General features: G+C 38.0%; 1 protein-coding gene across 1 annotated transcript in view; it reads right to left on the minus strand.

Annotated features, from left to right (window-relative positions):
* CCDC178 (coiled-coil domain containing 178) overlaps positions 1–23074 on the minus strand; it is a 313262-nt gene that overhangs the window by 21930 nt on the left and 268258 nt on the right. Inside the window, exon 17 of the mRNA XM_065582469.1 lies at positions 15092–15226. Within this exon, the coding sequence (XP_065438541.1) occupies positions 15092–15226 (135 nt within the window). The remainder of the gene's footprint in view (positions 1–15091; positions 15227–23074) is intronic.

Here is a 23074-nt window from a genome sequence, read left to right on the forward strand (position 1 = left end):
TGTAAGAAATAAATATCCTAGTGCAAGACTTCAACCTTCATCTTTTTTGGCGCATTTTTAAAATAAAAGTGCTAACAACTGACACAGAGTCAAAATGAGAGCTACAGGTTCCATAGTCATGCAACAGAGTTTAATTCCAAAGAACAAGAGAAGATATATACAAGCTTATATTGAAGAAGAATAGTTTCTATATTGGTCGTCAAAGTGCTTCGTGAGACCTGAGTAGCTCTCTGAGGGATAGTCCCCACACCCCCACAAGATAAAAAGAGAAACAACAATACTTTACACTGGGATTTTCCTCTCACAAATCTCCTTAGCATTCTTAATTATGTAACAGCATTTAGTTTCTTTCCAATCTCAATCATAATCTTTCTCTTCAGTCCAGCACATTTACACTCAACTCCCATTGAGCTCTGACTTAGCAAGAATGTCCCACTCATTTTGGAAAAACATCACTTTTGGTGAAAGATGTAAAGAAGAGTTCTGATCTTGGTCCTTCACTCCTAAGCCTGCCAGGGGGAGCAGAATGCACTAATGCGATAAGGGTATTAGGCAATTTACTTAGAACAGTGCCCAGAAAGGGTCTGGTTCTTGGCCTGAGAACGCTATCAAAACAAAGCCCAAGGAAGGGGAGGAATAAGGAAGCTCCTTTGGGGAGACAGTACAGTATCTTGTCAGAAAGAAGTAATCCTCCACATAGAAGGGGAAGAATTTAAAGTGGAAGGGTGGTAATATAGTAATTTATATTGAAACCATTAAGTTAAAGGCTTGTTTCCTGGCTGCTTAAGCCCTGATTTCTGGTTTCTGCACAGGACTGGCAGCATTAGGAGTGTACAATACCAAAGGGGGAAGCCAGATGGCAGTTATTTTGTGTTAGTCCTGAATAGTACATTGGTTTCTCCTCCAAAAAGGCTCAGGTTTCCCAGAGAGTCTTATTTTCTCAGAGAGACCTAGTCAGAGAGGACATGATAGAGCAGGAACTTTAACTGCTTTCTCATTTTGTCCCAAGGTGCTGTAGAAGTCTATATATTTCAAAAACACAATAAATGCTTACGTCCAAGTTTCAGAGGGGTAGCCGTGTTAGTCTGAATCTATAAAAAGCAAGAGAGATGCAAGACATTTGAAGAAGTGCGTTTCTTACCCATGAAAGCTTATGCTTCCAATACTTCTGTTAGTCTTAAAGGTGCCACAGGACCCTCTGTTGCTTTTTACATCCAAGTTGTGATGTGTCAGCCTATCAGCAAGATGTAGGTCAGAAGTTTAGAAAATGCAACTGATGTCCTGTTAAAATAGGACAGGTGGCTGATTGAGGTTCAAACATTGGAAAGGCAAGGGATAAGACAATAGATGTGGAATCTGAATGTCTTAAAGGCTGTATTTGAGGAAGATAATGAATAATTTGGGGATATGACTCACCATAAAATAGTATAAACATATTTAATGCCTCAAATTGATATTTTGTGACTTTGGGAGATTAGAGTGCTTGTAGTAAGAAGTTATTATTTTTCTATGGGAAATGCTTGGTTGAGTCAATCAGGATACAGGGTAACTATTACACGTTATAATTCTGAATAAGACAGTCAAGTTTTCATTCTGGTAGGTCATTTGTTTCTCTGCAGGTGGCTCTGTTGGCTTCTGGAATAGAATGCTATGAATTACATGTTACATAAATGAAAGACAGCTATAATTTCAGATAACATTGTATTTAATTCTACAGAAGTCTTTAGGCCTAATGTAAAAATTCCATTGAATAATTTATCCAGCTAAGCATCTGTGGTCCCAAACTCCTAATTTAAAAATGTTGATAAATGAAGTATCTCTTTAGTTAATAAATGAAGTATCTCTTTAGTTATCCTTTGTCAGCAACATTCATTTTAATGGAAAGTGAGTTTACAGGGTTACATGATTGAACTACTGAGCCAAGTCAGTGTTGGCAAATGATGGGCTAAATTATTGATGTTACACACTAATGAATTCTGATGAGAAATAAAACACAGACATTACGTTTCAAGTGGTTCATAATTATTTTTGTACTTTAAAAGCAATTTTATTCTTTTTCCAAATCGTACTGGTTCTGTAAAACGAAAACATAGTTAGTGATTATAACTAAAATTATTGAGTTTGAGGCAAAAATGCTATTGTAAGTTTGCTTATACAACCATAATGTTATTCACCCTAGGATTCTGATTTCTTTATATACTTCTGGGAAAAGCTAATTAAATTAAATGTCTAAATTTTTAAACCACCGTCTTTAAATAAGATAATCTGCTTTGCAACCATGGTTAAGAGTTCAATAGATGAGTTTATAATCTATGATATATCAACATGTTTACTGGAGATCCATAATTAATTCGGATAATGACAAAAACAGAGGAGCTGCCAAAAAGAAGCTTTCAGCATGTAAACAGTTCATCTTTAAACCTGTGATGCAGCATGATGTATGCTACAAATGGATAGAAGGAGGTAATTCAACCCCAGATAGGCCAAAGTGCTGCTGCAAGGTTAAATCATCAGTATAAAATGCATAATCATATCTCCCTAATTTGTTACTCACTGCACTAGCTAAATTGATTTCAAATTCCTACTTTTAACTTGAAACATCACAGTCAGTATTTGATAATACGGCAATGACTTCATAATATTCCACCCCAACCATGTCCTCCTGATATACAATATTTCTAACTTTTCTCAGTTATAACATGGAGGCGTCTATTGCAGTGAAAGCAAATCTAGCAAATATTTTTTGATTCTTTTTCTGATGTATAGTGGCTAAATAACCACCTTTTTCTTTGGCTCATTGTTGCATTCCTTGCTCATGAAAAATTACCACTGATTTCTTTAACTAAACCAATAAATATGACAACTCTCTATATTCCACCTAGTCAAGATTATAGAAATCTTGTGATCCAAATGATCTTGTACAACTTCTGCACTTTGGGCCCAAATCTCACAAGAGCAGCTCATGAGATTGCAATACCATCACATCCAATCCAAACACTACTTCTGATTCAGCCTCAAATTGAACCCCGTATCCTAGCTAAAACCTCCTTTGGATTTGAATACCTCATTCTCAGCCCCTTTCTCTAAATATACACACCCAAATATGCATGCATAGTCATTAGAGGACAAAAGCATCCTAAATGCAACATTTTGCATCAGCTAGAGCTATTCTAGAGCCTTATTTGGGAGGCTATTAACCGCTTTATGGCTGTATGAGTGTATGTTAACGTAACTGGAGAATTCACAGAAATATCTAAGCTAACGTTTCCTGTTATTTTACCAAAGAAAATAGTGCCAAAATGATGACTTTCCCAGTATTTATCTATTTTGCTCCATACTGGGGAATGATTATGGGTGAAAAAAATAATGGTCCTGGTGGGAAACTGTGATACATCCTTGCAAGAAATTTACAAATTTCACAGGATATACAAGTTATTTTAGGGAATTGTATTTGTAATTGTATGTTTTCCCCTCTGTTGTTCCATGTACCAGTAAGTCTGTTAAAATAACTAAATAACTCTGAAGCACAGGGGTATTAGCACTGGAGGAGAGAATGAATAAGAAGTAGAACTGGACAGAAATTTTCTGATGGAGTATTTTTCCATCAGAAAATGACAGTTAGTTGACTCAGAAGTAAAACGTTTTGCAGAAACGTGTCAATTTGAATGACCTTCTGCTGGAACATAGGTAAGATTCCAGTGGAATTCTCCCTGCCAGACAGGTTTCTAAACTTGCCTGCCTAGTTTCCCACCAGCTAACTCGCCTGGCTCTTCAGCATCCCTTGCTAGATCTGGTTTCCCAAGGCTGCCAGTCTCCTAGTTGGGCAGCAGGGAACCTGGAAGCCAGGACTCTCAGGGCTTCCAAGCTGCCTGCCTTGGAGCCAGGAATCCCTGGGGGCTCTCAAGTCTTTGAGGCACCTGGCTCCCAGCTCAGCTAATGGCTCCAGAGTTGTCAGCTGCTTGAGCCAGGACTCTCAGTTCAATCCCCTGTGCACATGCTTTATGATGCCATCTTTAATTACATGATCACATACTACTTTTTCACAGGATCCCTACTTCATTCAGTGCACAGAATGGACTTGCTCTGGGAATCAGTCTGAGTTATGCAGTGAAGGAGACTTGTCTGTGGGACCCCTGCTTCATTTGCTGCAGAAGTTGGAAGGTGTGAAGTAAATGAGGCAGGGGACTGCCGGAAGAGAAAGGATGGTCTCATAGTTAAAGCTGTCAAATATTGGCCTGGAGAATTGGATTCCATCCCTCCCTGCACCTCAGAGTTCCTATGTGATACTAGGCAAGTCATTTAAACCAAACTTTTCACAGGTGGTCACTACCTGTGTGTTCATTTTCTGGTTGCCCAACTAGAAACACTGGGATTTGATTTCCAGCAGTACCGAGGACTCACAACTGTAACTGAAGTCAACAGGACCCGTGCTTTGAACAGATAAAGTGCTATTTAATGCTAAGTATTTTGAAAAATCAGGTCCTAGTTATCTCAAAGTGGGCACCCAAAATTAGTAGATACTTTTGACCATAATCTCTCTGTTCCCCATCTCCCCATCTGTAAAATGGGAATAAAAATAGCCCGTCACCTCACAAGAGTTTTGCGAATATAAATTTATTAATATTTCTGAAGCATATGGATAATGTAATGACGAGAACCATAGAAAATCCCATGAAGGAATTAATAATTATCTTCGGAGCAGGTTTGAACAATGTGCAGTAAATGGGGCCACACACTGAACAACGGGTAAAAAAAATATTGAATAGCTGCTCATTAAGTGAAGAGTGTCCATTCTGTACACTGAATGAGGCAGGGGTCCTATGCAATAAAAATATGACCATGTAATTAAAGACTGTACCATAATGCATATACCCAAGGAGGATAGTTTAAGGTTGCACGCACAGCGTGAATTCTGGCATTTCCTAATAATGTTTTTTTAACATAGTTTTTGTGTGTGTATTTAATATATTATTAAATGACAAATATTTTTATGCATATCAAATTAATTACAATGTTCAACAAATCCATTTACCAATATATCAACCATATGTGATGTTTACTTTCATGTAATTAAATTGTTTTTGCATATAAAATAATTGTTTGTGCTCCCCCAAATCCTATTCATTACTGGCATTCCATGTGTGGTGCGTTTCTTCGCTGGTTTTTTATGGTCCACGGATGTGCCCTGCATGTACTAGGGGAAATGAACCAATTGTTCTTTGCTAATAGAAAATATGAGTATGAGTCAGTTGCTATATTACTAATATTTTCTGATCCTGTTGTGCCACTTTGTGGAAGTATAAAGTGTCATGCCCAACAAGTTTGCAAATATCACACACAAAGGACCAGTGCTTGGTCTGAATCAGTCTGAATCAAACTGACCTTCTTTATTTGTTACCATGGTATGCACAGCCCTGATAAATATTCTTCCTACTCTGAAAATGTCCTTGATATCCTGCAGCAGTTCATACTCTCAACTCCAGCACTATACAAAGGAAATTATTATTATTAATTATTTGTTGAGTAGTGACCTTAGTTTTCTAATGGAGGTAAAGGTCATGCAGCATTGGTTACTGTTCATTTAAACTTTGAGTGGAAAAAGTATTTTTTGAATTGTAGCACTGTTGTGTGGTACTAGTCCAAGCTCAACTGGGTTAGTCTGACAGTTACTATGACACTTCCCTACAATGAAAAAGTTTTTAGCATTTTTGCATGGGCAGTATCATTGGTGCTTATGCCAGGTCTCTAAGAGACAGGATGGATCTCAATTCTTCTCTCTTTTTGGTTACCAAGGAGTACCTATAATAAAAACGGTTTCCCCTTTTTACTACCATGCACAGGCTAGATGATACTTTTTACAGAGAAGTATTGGATTTCTGGCATCATCATTTCTGGATACCGTTGAGCTTGAATACATTCTCTTGTGGGCCAATTTGTGAGGTATTCTGGGAAAAAATTGTGGATATGCTGAATAATATTGATTACTTATATGTCTGAGGTAACCAGAGTAGAAGGCTCCTAGTCTAACCTTCAATAAGAAGAGCCTCTCAAGCTGAGTATGACTTGCTGGCTAGAGGAACCTTTACAAAAAAAAGTGAGGCTTATGCTGCTTGTGGAAAGAGGAACTTAGAACTCTAGCATCTGTAAAGGAGGAGGTTAAACACTTGGATTGGGCACATTGTCACTGAAGCAACTCTCTTTATAAGAAGTTAGTAAGTCCTGCAATATTTCTATTGTTGCCTTTTAGGATATACTGGGTTGATTACCCATGCAGACAGTATTAGTAGCAGAGCCACTGGAGGCCAAGCACAATTACTAAGAGGAATCAAGATTGGTGTCAGTGCTTTAGAGGAAGTGATACTTTGCTTGACGAGGGTGGGGCACTAAAGGCATCAAAACCTAAATGCAGCTCATTTACACCAAGTGCTATACACATGTCTATATGCATGTCACCTCATATACTTTAATGGGAGATTTGTCTGAGTATGCACATCAGAATTTTGCTCTATGCCATGAGAAGTGAAGGAATGGACCAAAGAGTCAAGGAAATCAAAGGTGTTTTTTGAGACTAGCCTCTGCTTTCTCCCCAAAGAAATCCCCTCCATCATACAGATCATCAAACACGAGTATTTATGAGAACCCATGCCAAGGTCAACTGCTCTTGCCACTGTGTCACCAACATGAAAGGAGTGAATCCACAGTTTCTGGGGAGAACTTGATGTGGTCATCATTTGGATCTACCTAGTCACAAAACTCAACAGTATGCTGATTTAAAAGGACCAAGTTTAAGATCAGATTGTGAAAAAAGCCAGAGATTCTGATCCAGATTACATAAGCATTTAAGGGGAAAAGTCTTAGACTTCTGAAGTGATGTCCTACCTATTGACCTCCATGTTTAATTAGAAGAACATATTAATTGGAAGTCCAAGTAAGTGTGGCCCTCCTGGTAGGTGAAATGAAAATACCCCTAAATAAAAAGTATACGGCAAGCATTACAGGGAGGAACGGAAAGTTTTAATCATGTTCAGTGTGCTCTAGAGGTGATGGACCATCTTGAACCAATGGAGATAAATAGAATTTGGATCTCATTGGCAGAAGCATGGCCATTCAGGTGGGGTGCAAGGACATTCATTTGCCTTATCTGACAAACTGTTCAAGTCAAAAGCCATTAGCCCATATGAGCAGAAACAAAAACAGCTATCTTACTTGTCCCAATTCCATTTTAAACATACAAAAAATGTTTACAAATGAATAATGGAAGAATTGGTACCCAGTGAAATTTATCTTCAATCTTCTAAATGGTTACTACAAATAATCACAAGTAAATATGAAAAAGTTTAAAACTAATTAAAAAGTGTGTAGCAATGTCCCCTTAAGAAAAGTTATCTGTCATCTAACTCCATATGTCTCCAAGACAAGACAGAAACAGCAAGACTGCTAAAGTGAAATCAGCAGGCAAAAAAGATTGCAACTGAGTGTAATCAGTATAAATGGTGATAACTCAACCCATAACAAAGAAAAATAAAAGAGTGAGCATAAAGCATTTGAAGATCATCAACCCTGAGGGACACCATAACACACCTGTGTTAATAAGTTAGAGAACAAAAAATGGCCTTAACAAACTGACTACCATCTGACAAATAAGAAGCACACCATGAATTAATTATTTTCAAAAGATAGGAGGGAAGACCCTGACGCCAGTGTCCATGATTATAGATGGCCCTGTCCTAAGAGGAACTGCATTTGGGTACTCTGCATGAGGACAGTTGAACAGGATGCCAGGATCATACCGGACTATGCAGATCCACTGACTATTTCCTCATTACAGGATGCAGGAGCCACAAGGATGACTGCAGCAACTTTCCTGACACTCTGCAACCTTGGGAGGATTTCTTTCCTTGGCTGACCTCTGCCAAATTGCCCAGATGAGGATATGGCCCAAAGAGCATAATGGGATAGATGTCCTCTGGTGTAAATTAGTATAATTCCACTGAAGTGACTGGGCTATGTTGAATTGCATCATCTGATAATCCTGCCCAAGCGATTTTAAAAAGACCCCAGGATAATTCATAAAGTTTAGTGCAACTGGAAAAAGCCAAAATAGTGCAAGAACATTGGAGTCAAGTGAAACAAAAGGGGACTGATCCTTTTCTGCCTTGCACCTTATGTAGTCATTTAAGCTGAGCAAAGTGAATGTAAAATACTATCAAATCATAATTCTCCAAACTCTGAGAACTGATGGTAGACTTTTATAGCCACTTTGCACAACTGAGAATGACTATGCAAGGGGAAAAGCAGTGGAGAGCCAGGCCCACAATCTTTACATACTCTTTCAATGGCAGCCCTGTGGTTTGAGTATCAGAGGAAACCATTTGTCAAACAATATAAAGTTTCAAAGATGACACTAATGATACCGTCTTTCCCAGTATTTAGCCATAAAGACAATTTTGGCAATGGGACTATAGCTGGAAAAAACCCACCTTCATCTAGAAAGGATGGTCTAAACCGAGGAAGGTCAGGATTGAGTTATAGTTACAGGGCTAAACATAGATACACTCATCACCACAGAACTTCAGAAGTTCAGCCAACACTTTCTATTTCAGGTAATTCAACAGATTACCATAAAACATTCATAACTGTCACGATTAAAGTAGATGACTACCCAAGCTACTGAAGAACCAAATAATCAAAACTCCACAACAGTACTGTACTACTCACTAGACAAAATTTCAATTATATAACAAATACCTTTTGCAAATACCCACCTTGTACACTGCTGTATGAGTGTGCATCTAACCTTTTTAATCTGAATTCTTTTCTTAAAATATATTTTGTATTCTGTAACTGACTGAAAAATGTATTTAGTGCTTGTGCAAGGTGTCCTGGAAACTGAAATCCTCTAGTGATCTATAGAACAAGGACACACACATAACAGCAGTGTATTTTCCTGCATATCACTGCACCAACGTGCCTCAAACCTGGACAGCTTTGATTTTCAGAAAAATTGGCATAAGCTCCTACTGTATTATGAGCTTTAACTCCCATGCAATTATGTTTGGATCAAAAGTCAGTTTAGTGTATGACTTCCACATGGAACTTTCTCTTAGTTCCACACAAATTTTTCCCTCAGACATTAAAGACATCTGAAAGCTCCACAGAATTAAAGGAAAACACTGTTTAAGTTAGGTCCCCCTTAAATTCTGATCTGCCAAATTCTGCCATTGGGTGCTCTCAGATAGTATGAAGGGAGATTTTTAACATGAGAGAGGTGGGAAGATTGTACGAAGACATGATAACCTTGCCCAAGAAGTAAGTTTCCTGTACTCTTCTCTCCAAAAATATAAGTAAAGAGGCCAAAATTGCCAGCATGAATTATTTGAGCCAATGACTTATGCATCAGCAATGTACTCCATTGTAAATCTGCATTCAGGCATGTTTATTCTTATATTATAAAAGTGAAATCCTTAATCCTTTTTTTAAACATCACAACTGAAATTTGACATTTTTAAATTGTATTTTCCACTGCAAGCATAATCACTGTGAGTATGAGCACTTAATGGATCCCTTCTATTTCAAAGGCAGAAATTAAACATGAAAACACAAAGTGACTACATGGGTAATGTTAGAATTGGAATCTACATTTTAAAAAGTTTTGAGGGCCGAAATAAAAGGGGCTATACAAAGTAAAATAGCATATATATTTCACTTTTAGAAAAAAAGAATGGGGTAAAGTGCCCATATATTATATACGGACAAAAGTAGATTTCCTCCATGATCATATACATTTAGTTTGGAAAAAAGCATAAAAATCAAAAGCTTTTCTGAATGTGCATTTTATTCCTGGTTCTAGCAGCATGTTAGAGAAAATATGTAACCCATAACCAGTGGGAAAAGAACTATGTGTGTATACCTGATCATGTGGTGATCCCAGAAATTCTGGCTTCATGGGAGACACTCATTATTTTTGGTGCTTTGGATGCCACTAGTGTTGTTGCTTTTTTTTTTACCCTTCGACCCTTATCTTTTCTCTACTTAGCACATACTTTCTAATCTCTCATACCTGCCACACACAAGTTAATAACAAATAACAACTATACAAAGTCTGTTATGAAAAGATCCAATGTGTTTGATACATTGTACAAACTGATTCCAAGTTATGGTGCAAATTTTCTGCTCCACTTTGCTCTTTTTACGCTGCTCAGGTGACAAAAAGGGAACAGACATTGGACATATCCTCCTAACTATTTGGGAGTGCTCAACAAGTATAGAACCAGCTCAGTTATCTTCCAGGTACACCATCTTCTTCGCAGCTCCTGAGGTAGGAGGCAAGGAGGAGGTTTACATGGAGTGCAATGTATTCTGGTTATGCTCAACTAGTTGGACAGTGCCTTGGCTCTGCAGCCAGCTATTGCATGTTGGGGGAACCCCCACATCGCTGGAATCTATGTTAGGTTTTTGCAGAGAAGCAGGGAGCAGTAGCTGGCTCCCTGGTGACTCCCCCTCTGTTTTATTGAGCCTAATCTTGGCAAAGCAGAGAACTTGGACCTATCTATCCCAGGATAATTTAAGTCTGTGATGAAACTCTGGCACTTGAAAGGCAGTCACTTTTAGGGCTGGGCCAGCTGACTCTAGGTGGAATGGGGATTTATGGGCAGCTTGAACTAAATGCTCCAGAGACAGCAAGCAGCCTGTGCTCCACCTATCATGCTTATTACCAGGCATACTGCTTATTACCATGAACAGTTCGATTGATTTCAGTGTGATTATTCCCAAGAGTAAGCTCTACAATTGGTAAATCGTTGCGGGACTTGGCCTCTTGGCTTATACATTTTAAGTGAGACAATTATAAAAACCTATTTTTTCCAGTCATAATTAATTTAGGCACTTTTCTTTTCCATTATGTGGGATCCCTCCCAAAGGGGTTTTGGGCATGGACTGTGGTGCCATGGGGGCCAGGGAAGGTCAGCAGGTAATCTGCGGGGATGGAGTCATGAAGATGGCCTTTGACTCTGGCCACTTCGGGGGGTTCTGCAGTTTCCTGTCCACAATGCAAATTATGGAACACTGCCAAATGAAATACGACTGATCGACAACTTTGCGGCAATCAGAACTGCCTTTCCTACAATAGCAACCCAATCTCATATGTTTATTTTCTCAGACATAAGCACATGAACAAATAGATATAACACTCCATTCTTATCCTACTTGACTTCTCAGCTCCTTTATGACACTGTCAATCACACTCTTCTTCTTGAAATCTTGTCTGCCTTTGGCTTTTGTGACTCAATCCTCTCCTGGTTCTCCTCCTACCTCTTTAAGTGCTCCTTCAGTGTTTCATTTGGAGGCTCTTCCTCTTCAGTGCTCCATCTTTCAGGGGGAGTCTCAGGGCTCCATATTGGACCCCTGCTCTTCTCCCTCTCCACTGTCTCTGGGTTATCTTATTCACGTATGTGACTTCAACAATCGTGACATGATGACTCTCAGATCTACCGCTCCACCTCTTACCCGTTTCCTTCTGTCCAAACTAAAATTTCAATCCGTCTTTCTGACATCTCATCACTGACATCCAGCCATCCACTCGAGCTTAATCTGACCAAAACAGGGCTCTTTATCTTTCCCCTCAAATCCTCTCCTCTCCCTCTTTTTAAAGTCACTGTGGAAAACACCACCATTGTTTCTGTCATGCAGGCCTGAAACCTGGGCATTATCTTCAACTTGTCCCTTTCTCTAGACCCTTCCATTCAAGCAGTGTTTAAATGTTGCTGTTTCTGCTTGTAAAACTTATGCAAGATCTGGCCTTTATTCTCCAGCCACACAGCTAAAATTCTCCTCGAGACCCTCATTATCATGTGTCTTGACTACTGCAACTTCCTTCTCTCTGGTTTTGACAAATCTCATCTTGCCCGATTTAAAATCCATTCAAAACACTATAGCAAAAAATCTTCTTGGTTCATCTCTTTGATCATGTCACGCCTTTTCTTTGCATTGCTCCACTGACCCTCCTCCCCCTTCACCATAATATCAAATACAAACTTCTTATCTTCACTATTAAGGCACTCCACGGCCTATCCCCGCTGTACCTGTGATCTCATGTATACTTACAAGACGTCAATTCCCAACTCCACTCTGCTAATGACACTGCCCTTGATTGTCCATTTGTCAAATTTTCCAACAAGCACTGCCATGCATTCTCATATGTCACCAGGTGTTTGAGGAAGGAGCTCTCCGTAAAAATCTGCAAGGCCACTACATTATCCTCCTTTAAATCTCTCCTTACAACCCACCTAAGCCCTGGTGCCTACAAAACACTTGAGAATGGTTAGGCACCTTGTGTGCTGTAACTGCTGCCTATTTCACTGTTCATGACTGTCACTATTATCTTGTGTTCCATCCTGTTTACTGTATCCAATGTAAGTTATTAGAATGTAAAGTCTTCTGGCCAGTAACTGTCTTTTTATTTGCACAGTGCCTGGCACAATGGGGCCCCAGCCTCTAGGCACTACCACAATATAAATATTAAATAACAAAAGTAACAAACCAAGCCCGTCTCTTGCTGGTGAAAAAGGAGGAGAAGAGGTATCATTATTGTCATTTTTTAGACTTAGGAAGCACTCAGATACTACGGTGACAGACACCAGTATACGAGCTTATATAGCTACTTGCTAAATGGATAGAGACAATCTGGCACTAACAATGCTAAATTGAAGGCATCAGTTCATGCAGAAATGCAACAATCCATATGCTGAGAATTACAAAATACAATTACATTTTGCTGACAGGAAACACGCTTTTAAATACCTCAGAACTGTTTTCTATGGCCTAACTGAACTAGCTATTCCGTTATAATTTTCTATGTTTCCTATGGGCTTGTCTGGACATAATGTGGTAATGCGCTCTCCAGGGGTGTGATTTCAAAAGAGCACGAATTGTTTCCCATTAATTGGTCTGTGTAGACCGGTGGGCACGAAAGGCTCCCTAGTGTGCCTTAACGTAGTACTGTTTCAAACAGCACTATGTTAAAGCGCACCAGCAGGGTCTACATGGATCAGTTAATGCGCAGCATGTTAGTCTGCTTTAGAAATCACACATCAACAGAATACATTATCCCACCATGTAGGCAAGCCCTACCATAAAGAATCATTTCAAGTAACAAACATAGAAGGGGTATTAGAATAACAGAATCCATGTCAGAATGGGTATCATCAGCACATGGAAAATACACTGTTCCAGTATTTCTGAAACACTAACTAAAATGTTGTTTTTAAAAATAGTTCTGAGCTGCAAAATTTGGACCTGAACTTCCCCAAATGTTGATGAGGTTTGTGTCTGAAGTATGGGTATAGGCCCATTTCTAGCTACTTCAATTGTTCAGGATAACTGAATTTATAGAGACAATTTATTCTCAATGTGAATGATAGAAATCATTTATTTTATGCAAGAACAAAGGATTTCCAGAGAGCTCATTCATTACAATATAGACTAGTTATTGATATAAGACTTCAATCACAGGTTATGTTGATAGCACCGCCATTAAAATGCTACATAATGTTAGACTAGACTAACTTAAAGATTCATATGTGAGGAAACTGACTGGCACCTGTGGCTTCTATGTAACTGTTGTTATTATTCATGAGCTCTAGGCTGCATATTAATCACCTCTTTTCTTCATCACAGTTAGAGAAGTTGAATACAAAAAAGATCAAGACTCATCATCATAGCTATGCCACTGTGAGATTCAAAAGGAAGCATTTCCAGTTTTTCAAATTTTAAATGTAAAATTTTAAGTATAATTAACTGCTTATTTGTCTTAATAAGCACACAATTCTAGTATAATATTTGACAAAAATAAGAGAATACGGACTAAACACTCCATAAAAATTAACGGAGCATTTCAAATCACTAGAAGGTGGAAAATCTCATTCTATTTTTATTTTTCAATTAGTTTTTCCTTTCCTGTTTTTCTGTTAATATGATTTGGATTTTCTGAATCTTCAACAACAATGAAACATATTTGGATGTATATAACAAAAGCCATAGGTTTAAAAAAATCCTCAATGAAGGTTTTGAGACTGGATCACAGTGATGATACAATTTAAAGACATTCTAAAAGTTTTGTTCAAGCTTGTTTTTTCCTTAATCATGCTAATAATAATTGTGAAATGGAATTGCATAATATTAAAGTTTAATACGAATATGGCATCCTAAGGACTGTACAGCAAACCTCTAGCGGAAAATAGAAATTAAAATTTATAAGAATATGATGCATTAAAGATCTAGCAGCTACATAATTTTTTTATTTATTTTGCAAAAAATAGGACTGAAGACATTTTTCACTCCAGTCTTTTACAAACATTTCTCAAATGCCCGCTGGTTATGGTCATTAACTATGGGAAAAGACTGAAAGGAGTGGCTTTACAAAAATATTAACAACATACCACTGCATGAGATAAAAAGAACAGAACATTTAAACTTATATTACATAAAAGTAATTTTTCCCAGTAAATGTAAACATATACCTGGAAAAATAAAACCCATAAAATATTAAACATTATATCCCTGTGAGGAAACCATTGTTAAACCTTGTGCCCTCGTTTCTGCCCCGCCCTCCCCCCGGCCTGTTGTTTATTAGTGGATAAAGGTGAAGTGATCACATAACCTAATGATGAAGGTGTGGTACTTCAGCTAAATAGCAGTTTCATACTAAAGAAATTATATATGAATAAAATGAAAATGACAGTATTGTTTACCATGGCCGTAAGATCTGCAAAACAGTACACAATAACATTTTCTAAAACAGCTGAACAGCAGTACTAATGCCTCTATATTTTTCAAATGTTTATATCCAATGTATTTATAATAATCTTTTCAAAGGTTTGTGAGAAATAAATCTAATCTTTCTCTTTTTTTAAACTATGCATGGTATATGTGCTAACTTACTGAATTCATCCTTCATGCAATTCCAGTTTATTAAAGAGGTTAAAAATTTATAAAACTCTGATGGGATATGGTTTTAATGCTTCATCACACTACCCATCATTTGCTTTTCAATCTAGATCAGAATGATCTTTCCTACTTCTCTGCAATCACCTACCTGCACAGCTAATATTTTCTGAGCATTCTCATGAGAGGCTGCCTGGAACTTCGCCAGCCCAGCCTGGCTATAGAGGCCTCGTTGTCTGAAGTACTCCACCAATGCCCTGTGCATCCTGCTTTGCAGCACAGAGAGCTAAAGGGAGGAAGAAGGGGGAAAAAAGTCAGAGCAGGAGAGGAAATTAATGGCAGTGTTCAAGAAGAATGATGGAGGGAAATATAGAAAGCAGTCAATAGCCCATTCTGCACTGTACGGACCTGACAGGAATTTCACAGTCTCTTGATTTTTCAGCCCACTCATGTGCATTCATCAGAAACCAGTCACATCTGGCTGCCAGGATGGGGGGTTAATTTTCTCTAAATGCCTCAGCAGTTTTGTTCTAGCTGAGGCAAACTCTGTGACTGCAAAGCTGATGAGTAAAATATTTCTACTTCACCCAGTTTAACTCAAAACCGATAGCCTCAGGACATATTGAACCTTTCTTAAAAAAATAATCTTTTGAAGCTTTTTGAATGGCACATCAGGTCAGGGCAAAGTTTAAAATGCAAGTTTAAGACTTTGATGGACATCAGGGCTTTTTTCCCCTTGTAAAGCTTATCAAAGCTTGGCAATGTGTGCTTTAGAGCATGACAAAACTAAAGAGAATTAACTTAGCCATCAACTGCTGAGGGAGAACAATAACAGGAAAGAAATTTCCAGATAGAACTCACTATTAATCTACCTAGCTATAACCATGTGACATGAAAGCATCTAACTGCACTAAATTACAGCAAATGCAGCTGTTGAAAAGTGACACTATTTTTTAATAAGATTTTATATGAAGAAGATACAACAGATCACAGAACTGTCCTGATTAGAAGGGGGTCTAATTGAAATGATTACAACAGGAAATGTAAACAGTGTATTTTTACAATGTATCAGTTACTATAGCAGCATCATTCTCACATCCCATAGTTAAGACTGTGTCTGTATTTCCATAATTTTCAAGTGTTTATAACTCAAACAGAAAAACTTGACATAACAGGTCTCAGTCTAGACACAAACTGTTTTAATCAAAATTGAAAAGCTACCAATACAAAATGTAGTTGAAGATAGCAGTGTGCTCTTATAATTGAAAGTTGGTTTATTTCTTAAACTGAAATTCTACCAGCATTTGTCCAGAATCTGGACTAGTGCCTTTGGCTGATCTGGAAAAACACAAATTAAAACCAACTAAATTAATTTGTTTAGAAACATGATTTTGTGTTCAAGCATGCTAATTATTTCAATAACAATTTCATAGCTATTGTTAGCACATGGCCTTTATGAGTATGCCTGTCAACCACATTTGCAAAATAGATTCTAGCATTCCTTTGGAAATGCTACAATTCATTAAGGTCAATGCTACAGGTCAATAATGAGACCAGTAATAAGGAAGCCTTTACATGATATGCTTAAGAGCCAGCATAGAGTAATATGAAAAAAATCCACTTTTTCAGAAGGACATAGATTATAGTGATGCCAAAGGAACTATTATGGACTACAGAGTAATTAATAAGCATTTTCAAAATTAACGGCCTAGTTTTCAGAGATGCTGAACTTCCACAACTCCCATTGGCTTATGGAAGCTGTGAGTACTCAGAATTTTAGTAATTCGGGACATAAAATATTAAAACATGTATCTGTATGTCAGAATTTATAATTTATTTATTTGAATTTGTCTATATGAATAGCATAGATGCATTACAATGACATGGAATAAAAAACTGGTAAATAAACTGGGAAAATATAAAAATCAGCCCTAATCACAGCCAAAAGCTGAAACGAAATGTGAACATATTTTTCAATCTAAGTTTGTCTAAGTACCACTGCTCCCTCTCTGATCCCTAACATGCTAAATACTTTTTCTGAAATCTATCTTGAGGTCTCTATGGGCATTAAATCTCTGGTATTCCAACTGTTGCTTTCAAATCTCAGAAGATTTGAGGCTTTTCTGGGCCTTCAGCAGGGAGGCAGGTAAGGGAAGAAACAACACATGACATTTTAATAAAACAGTCTGCTTCAGCCCAACAGAGAAAGTGTCAGATGGAAGGCAAGCCACTATGAAATATTTTCAGTGTTTTGATACCTGCGTGTAGGAATGTGATTATAGAATGGGTTCTTGTGGAAAGGAAAATGAAGGTCCGGGTATGATGGCTGGGTGAGGGCAGAAAGATTTGGTTCAAGATCGTGAAAGGGGCCAGACAGAAAGATGTCAGAAGGTTTGTTTGCATCCAAATTTTTGCCTTATCCAAGCCAAATGAAACCTTCAAAACTTTTGAGTGCCATCTATCACAAATAATTCAGTACAATGTGCACATGGGAAATTGCTGCCTTATAATGCCTGTTTTAAAGAAATGACAGAAAACTTGCAAATTGCAGTTAGGCTAGGCAAGCACATGGGCCTATCTTGCCTATACTCACCCTGTCTTCCTCTCCATGATCTTCCTTTATTTTATTCACTTGCCTGTGGTCTTTAATTAGACTGAGCAGAATAGACATACCTGAGCTAGCTTTGAGAGCAATGAAGGGGTGGCAGCAGAGGCTGTACAAGTCTGCCCTGTGTACTTATTTGGGTAGCTAGCCTGTGCTGCAGTGGCTTCACTACTTGTTACTTGAGCTAGCGCGATCAAAGCTATCTGAGGTATGTCTATATTTGCAGTCACAGTCTGATTGCATTATAGACATACCCTTATTCCCTTGAAGGAGGCCATAACCTTCCCTTCAGTCCTCTACTGGCTCATGTGCCAAACAGGTAGCCTTTAACTCTTTCACAGCTGTTTTATTTTATCACACCTATGAACGTAAAAAGTAAAAAGACAACAATAAAGTAATTGCTAGGTTTCATTGCTTGTAATAACCCTTGAGAAATCTGGAAATAAATTTATAACTGTGTCCCTGTGAATCTGACAAATATGATTTGTTTCTATGCATTCCTAAATAAACTGAATTTAAAATACACCTCTACCCCGATATAACGCTGTCCTCAGGAGCCAAAAAATCTTACCGTGTTATAGGTGAAACCGTGTTATATCTAACTTGCTTTCATCGGCCAGAGCATGCAGCCCCCGCTCCCCCCCCCCCCCCCCGGAGCACTGATTTACTGCGTTATATCTAAATTCGTGTTATATCGTGTCACGTTATATCGGGATAGAGGTGTAGTTATAAACAAATATGTCCTTTCTTGTGATAAAACCTGTAGGAACAGATAGAGAACCCAGACACTGCATGATATTCACCTCATTTCTGACAAATGCTCCCTTAATGGCGCAGGGTTGAAGCAAAGAGTGGGCTACCAAAGGGACAAGCAGCACAGCCTCCAAACCTTGGGGATTCACGGGAAATGAATCTCTAATCCCCCTGCAGTACCTGCCATGCAATGTTACTCTTCTGAGGCTGTGACATTGGCTCAGTTGGCTGCAAAATAACCCCTCTCAGGGGAATAGTGGGGCTAGTGCAGGCACAGAGTAGAAGTTAATGCTGCAAGAAATTTCACAGATTTCTACTTTGCTGGGAGGGGAGAATACTGCAGTGAATGGCTCCTCCCTCCCCTTAACCCATAAACCAGGAAACTTTAACCATATTGCTTTGCTGTGGATGCACTTCTATAAGCTCCTGGGGAGATGAAGTATACTGTGGAGGAGCTGCCCTCCCAATTCTGTTGTTTGGGAGCTTTACTGCCCTGTTTTACCCTGTTTTTGTTGTCGTTCCCCTCTGTGACTCACAGCAGAGGGGAGCATATGGCTGTGTTTATTTAATTCTTTGTTTATATATCAGTATCATGAATAATATCAGCACAGCTCTGGGAAGAAAAAGGGGGTTGTTAATTAGCTGCTGCTGCTGCTGACCCAGCAAAGAGGAGGGTCCCGCAAAAACAGTAGGTCTGATTCTTTTCTTGCCTAGACTAGTTTTTACAGTAGTGTACCTCCACAGACTTCATTTAATTCATTGCTGATTGACCACTAGACCTAATATCTTTATCTGTAATTTCTCATTGGAGGAACCAAGATTCTGAGGCACATATCCCACCAGATTATAACAATTTTTAGGTAGGTCAAATTTTGAACCAAAAGCATGGATAAAAGAGCCAGTACTTTATGCAAACCCATAGCACCAAAGGATAGACAGGGAGCAGTCCTTGTCAATTTTCTTACCCAGGGCTGATATCAGACCAGCTTTTATTATGGTATCCTAGCTGCCTGGGGCTAGACCAAAGCCTCACTGTTGGGCAGATATAGCATAGTACATAGACCTCTAAGAAAGATTCATCTGGTTAAAGGCTCATTATGCCTACTGAATGTAGAACCTGCAAAAATCCAGACTGGAACACAGAGAGGTCTCCAAAGCCATAAGTGCACTTTCAGTGGTGGGTAACATTCTTCTTAGGTTGCTTCAGTTACCACTTCTGGCCAAAGACTAAGTACTGGCATTACATGGAGCTGTGATCATAGGCCTGATTCTCCTCTTACTTATATCTATTTTGCATCAATGAAACTCCACTGATTTCAGTACAGTTCCTGATTTATACCAGTGTCAGCGAAGGGACAATCAGGCCCTCTGTGCTTAAAATTTTCATTTCTACAAATTGGAATTATACAAAAGCTTAACATATTCCAAGAAGGACTAATACAGCAAATCCCAAAGGCTCTAAATAAAGTAACACCTGACAGAGTATTATTCAGGTTGCCTGACACTTCCCATTATAAAACCCTGTTTTCAGTTGCTTATAACTTTGCCCAACCTTAACTGTTTGATCTGAAATTTTCCACGCTGGGTGTCTGGCTCAGGGTGAATTTGTTGGAAAATTTCAACCAGAACACTTCAACTGTTTCAGAGAACGAGGCTAGGGACTATAGTCTGATCAATTCTTACAATGATAAACTTATTTATTGGAGTGCGATGGGCACTTGTCACAGATGACGGGTTCTTTTTCGGTGGCTACTCAGAGTTAATTAAGAAGATGAAATTGGAGAAGACAGAAACTTTATGAGGTTTAGTTAATACAGATATAATTGAAATAATAGAAAAATCAATATACATAAGTATAGCAAAGTGGTTTCTTGCATTGTTCATACTTAGTCTTACACGGTGCATACTTACAACCTTATGGATATCTTTAGAAACAAAGATAGAAGAAATAAGTGGAGATCACCCCCAAAAGAGGGCAGTGGGCCAGGTTTCCTACCTGATTATCCTATGTCATTCCCACACATAAACCACACCTTTTATACAGCTTTTCTTATTCCACCCAAATATGCCCTGGATCATATCTGGTAAGGTGTCAGCCTCCTGCCAGTGTGTGTGGTATTTCAGCTACCCACAGCTAAACTTCTAACTGTTAAAACCTCACTTGCATCAATCAATGTCCAATAGTTTTGATAAGTCAATTTTGTTAGATCCATGATTACCTTATTGGAAAAATAGCCTAAGATGTTTGTCCATGGTTTACCTATTTATCACATAATGCATTGCTAAACTATCACAAGAGACATATTGCTATATTTTATAACCTTAGGTCACGCATATAATACTCTTGCCAGCTTATACCAACTACCAATTTATACTGGGCCTCATTCTAAGCCCTTAACACTTAATGCTTATGACATAGCAAGCCTATTTTAACACACATATTTTGGTTCTTCTACTTGCTGTTACAGCTTCAATAAATTCCATTATTATTTCTATACACATGCTTAGAAAATAGATTATATTTTACTCAAAAACACATACCCTCCAAGAGCAGGTCGGGGTCAACAGGATAAATGTGTTGTTTTTTCCACGCTAAAAAAATTCTGATGACCTTTTCTTAGAAAAGTTCTACCACCCTTATGCTTTGAAGCAAGGGTTGAAACACGACAGTGGATGATCTTTGTATCAGGGCCATATTTCTTGTGATCCCTGTGAAAATCTGTCCAAATTGTGCCAATTTATAAGTCTTTTAAAATGCTCAGTAGAGATAACTATGATTTCAGAAGCTAAAGTCTCCAAAGAATCCATCCTCATTAAGTGCACTTGAGTTTCTTGCAGCTGACCCAAAAGAGCAACTGAGCATGCTCCATCCCAACAGTTCATACAAGTCACCAAACTGCACATGCATCATCCCCACAGAGCAATTGAGCATATTCCAGCTCACGGATATAGGGATGAAGCCAGACTTTCTCTGTAATGGTTTCTTTCAGATGCTGTGGGCCAGGGCGGGGCTGGGCACTGGAAATGAAAGTAGAAAGCCTGTCATGAATCTGGGATACCTTCATTAACTCTATTCATTTGGCACTTCTCTGGACTGATAATGCTGCAAACTGACAGCCAAATTGACTTACTGGGTTCTCATAACATTGTTTTGTAATTATACAATAAGGACCTGTTAACATCAGGCATCAAGCTATGAAAAAATATAATCAAAACAAAAACAGAACAAATACCAGGAGTTTCATTGCTACTATTAATTAGTAGTCACTGTTAGTAGTAGTCACCTACTAAAATCTTCTGATCTAAGCAGATCACCATCACATTTCAAACAGGAAATAATGTGCCATTCCTAAATCTATACTTTCTCTATTTTCAAATTATATTAATCTGGTATCAGAAGACCCAATATGTGTCTCATGTTAATTCAATAATGCGATGTGAATGCTGCATTCTATGTAAATGACATAAGCCTTATCAGTTCCATTCATTGTTACAACTCAAACAATGACAATTACAACAACTCTACAGATTTTGGCACTGTAAGAATGGCAGATTTATGAGAAAAATCCAGTTAATATTTATCTTTTTATATTACTCAACTACCAAGTTACACCTGTATAATATACAAAGCTCCTAGGTAATGAGATATTTCTTTATTGTCAAATCTGTTCCACAGACTGCTGTTAAAGATTACATAGCTCATTTAAATAAAGCTCTTTTGTCAACAGCCTGGATATACTTTAAAAACGAGTAAAAGCCTCATGAAAACCCAAATCTCCAGCTGATGTGCAAGTATACAGGAAAAGATGCAGTGGTCTTTTGACCATATTCCAGTTGTGAAAGCTTTGGTGAGCAGATTAGCAATGTTAAATAATAATAAAAAGAAAAACTATATTTCAAGAATGGTTGGAAAATAAACTAACAAAAGCCTGGAAAATTAAAATTCAGTCTTACACTCTATGGTTAACCCATACTAAAAACAAAATGCCATGAAGAGAAAAATTGAAGTTAAGATTGGCACTTTAGTTTTAACTATTATTGGGAGAAACTAAGGAAAAGCGACGGTAGTATGAATTAAGGACATTTTTCTTTTTACTAGCACCACTATTTAATGGTACTGTTAGTTATTTGATTTTTTTAAAGATTAAACAAACGCTTCTTGTAGAATTAGCCCTTTGAAGAAATAAAATACCAGCAGTTGAAGTGATTTCTAAATAGTCTATTTTTATTATAGACATTTTAATTTCTCTTTGTCTTACCCACATTTTATCCATGTAAAATCACCCTACAATTTACCAAAAAATTCTGTTGATTGGGCAGTTGTATAATATAGCTGACAGCAGCCTTTCCTAAACCATCCACACTTTTCAGGTTTCCTCATTAGCTTTGGTGTAGTCTGATTTCTACAGCTGGGATTAAGGCCGGGGGGGAGGGGGAAGGGAATTATTTGTGAACATTTTGGAAAATAAACTGAACTTTGATTTATCACATTCACATCCCTTTTGTATACTTTTTGCAAATATTTGCAGGAATAAAGTGTTGCTCATATGTATGTTCATGGAAAATGAATTTGGAGCTTGTAGTTGAATTTTTTGGGGGATGATAGAAAAATTATTTTTGTTGGAAGTAGTGTAGCTACTCAGAATTGCATTTGTGGATTAGTAAAAGAAGCGGCTAGACCACAGTGCAAAGAGCAAGAGGTAGAAAGTAAAGGCCATATGAAAGAGGGAAGGAGAGAAGAGGAGGAGAATGTAAAGAAACAGCATGAATACAATG

The sequence above is a fragment of the Chrysemys picta genome, chromosome 2 (genome assembly GCF_011386835.1).
Source record: "Chrysemys picta bellii isolate R12L10 chromosome 2, ASM1138683v2, whole genome shotgun sequence".
NCBI lineage: Eukaryota > Metazoa > Chordata > Testudines > Emydidae > Chrysemys > Chrysemys picta.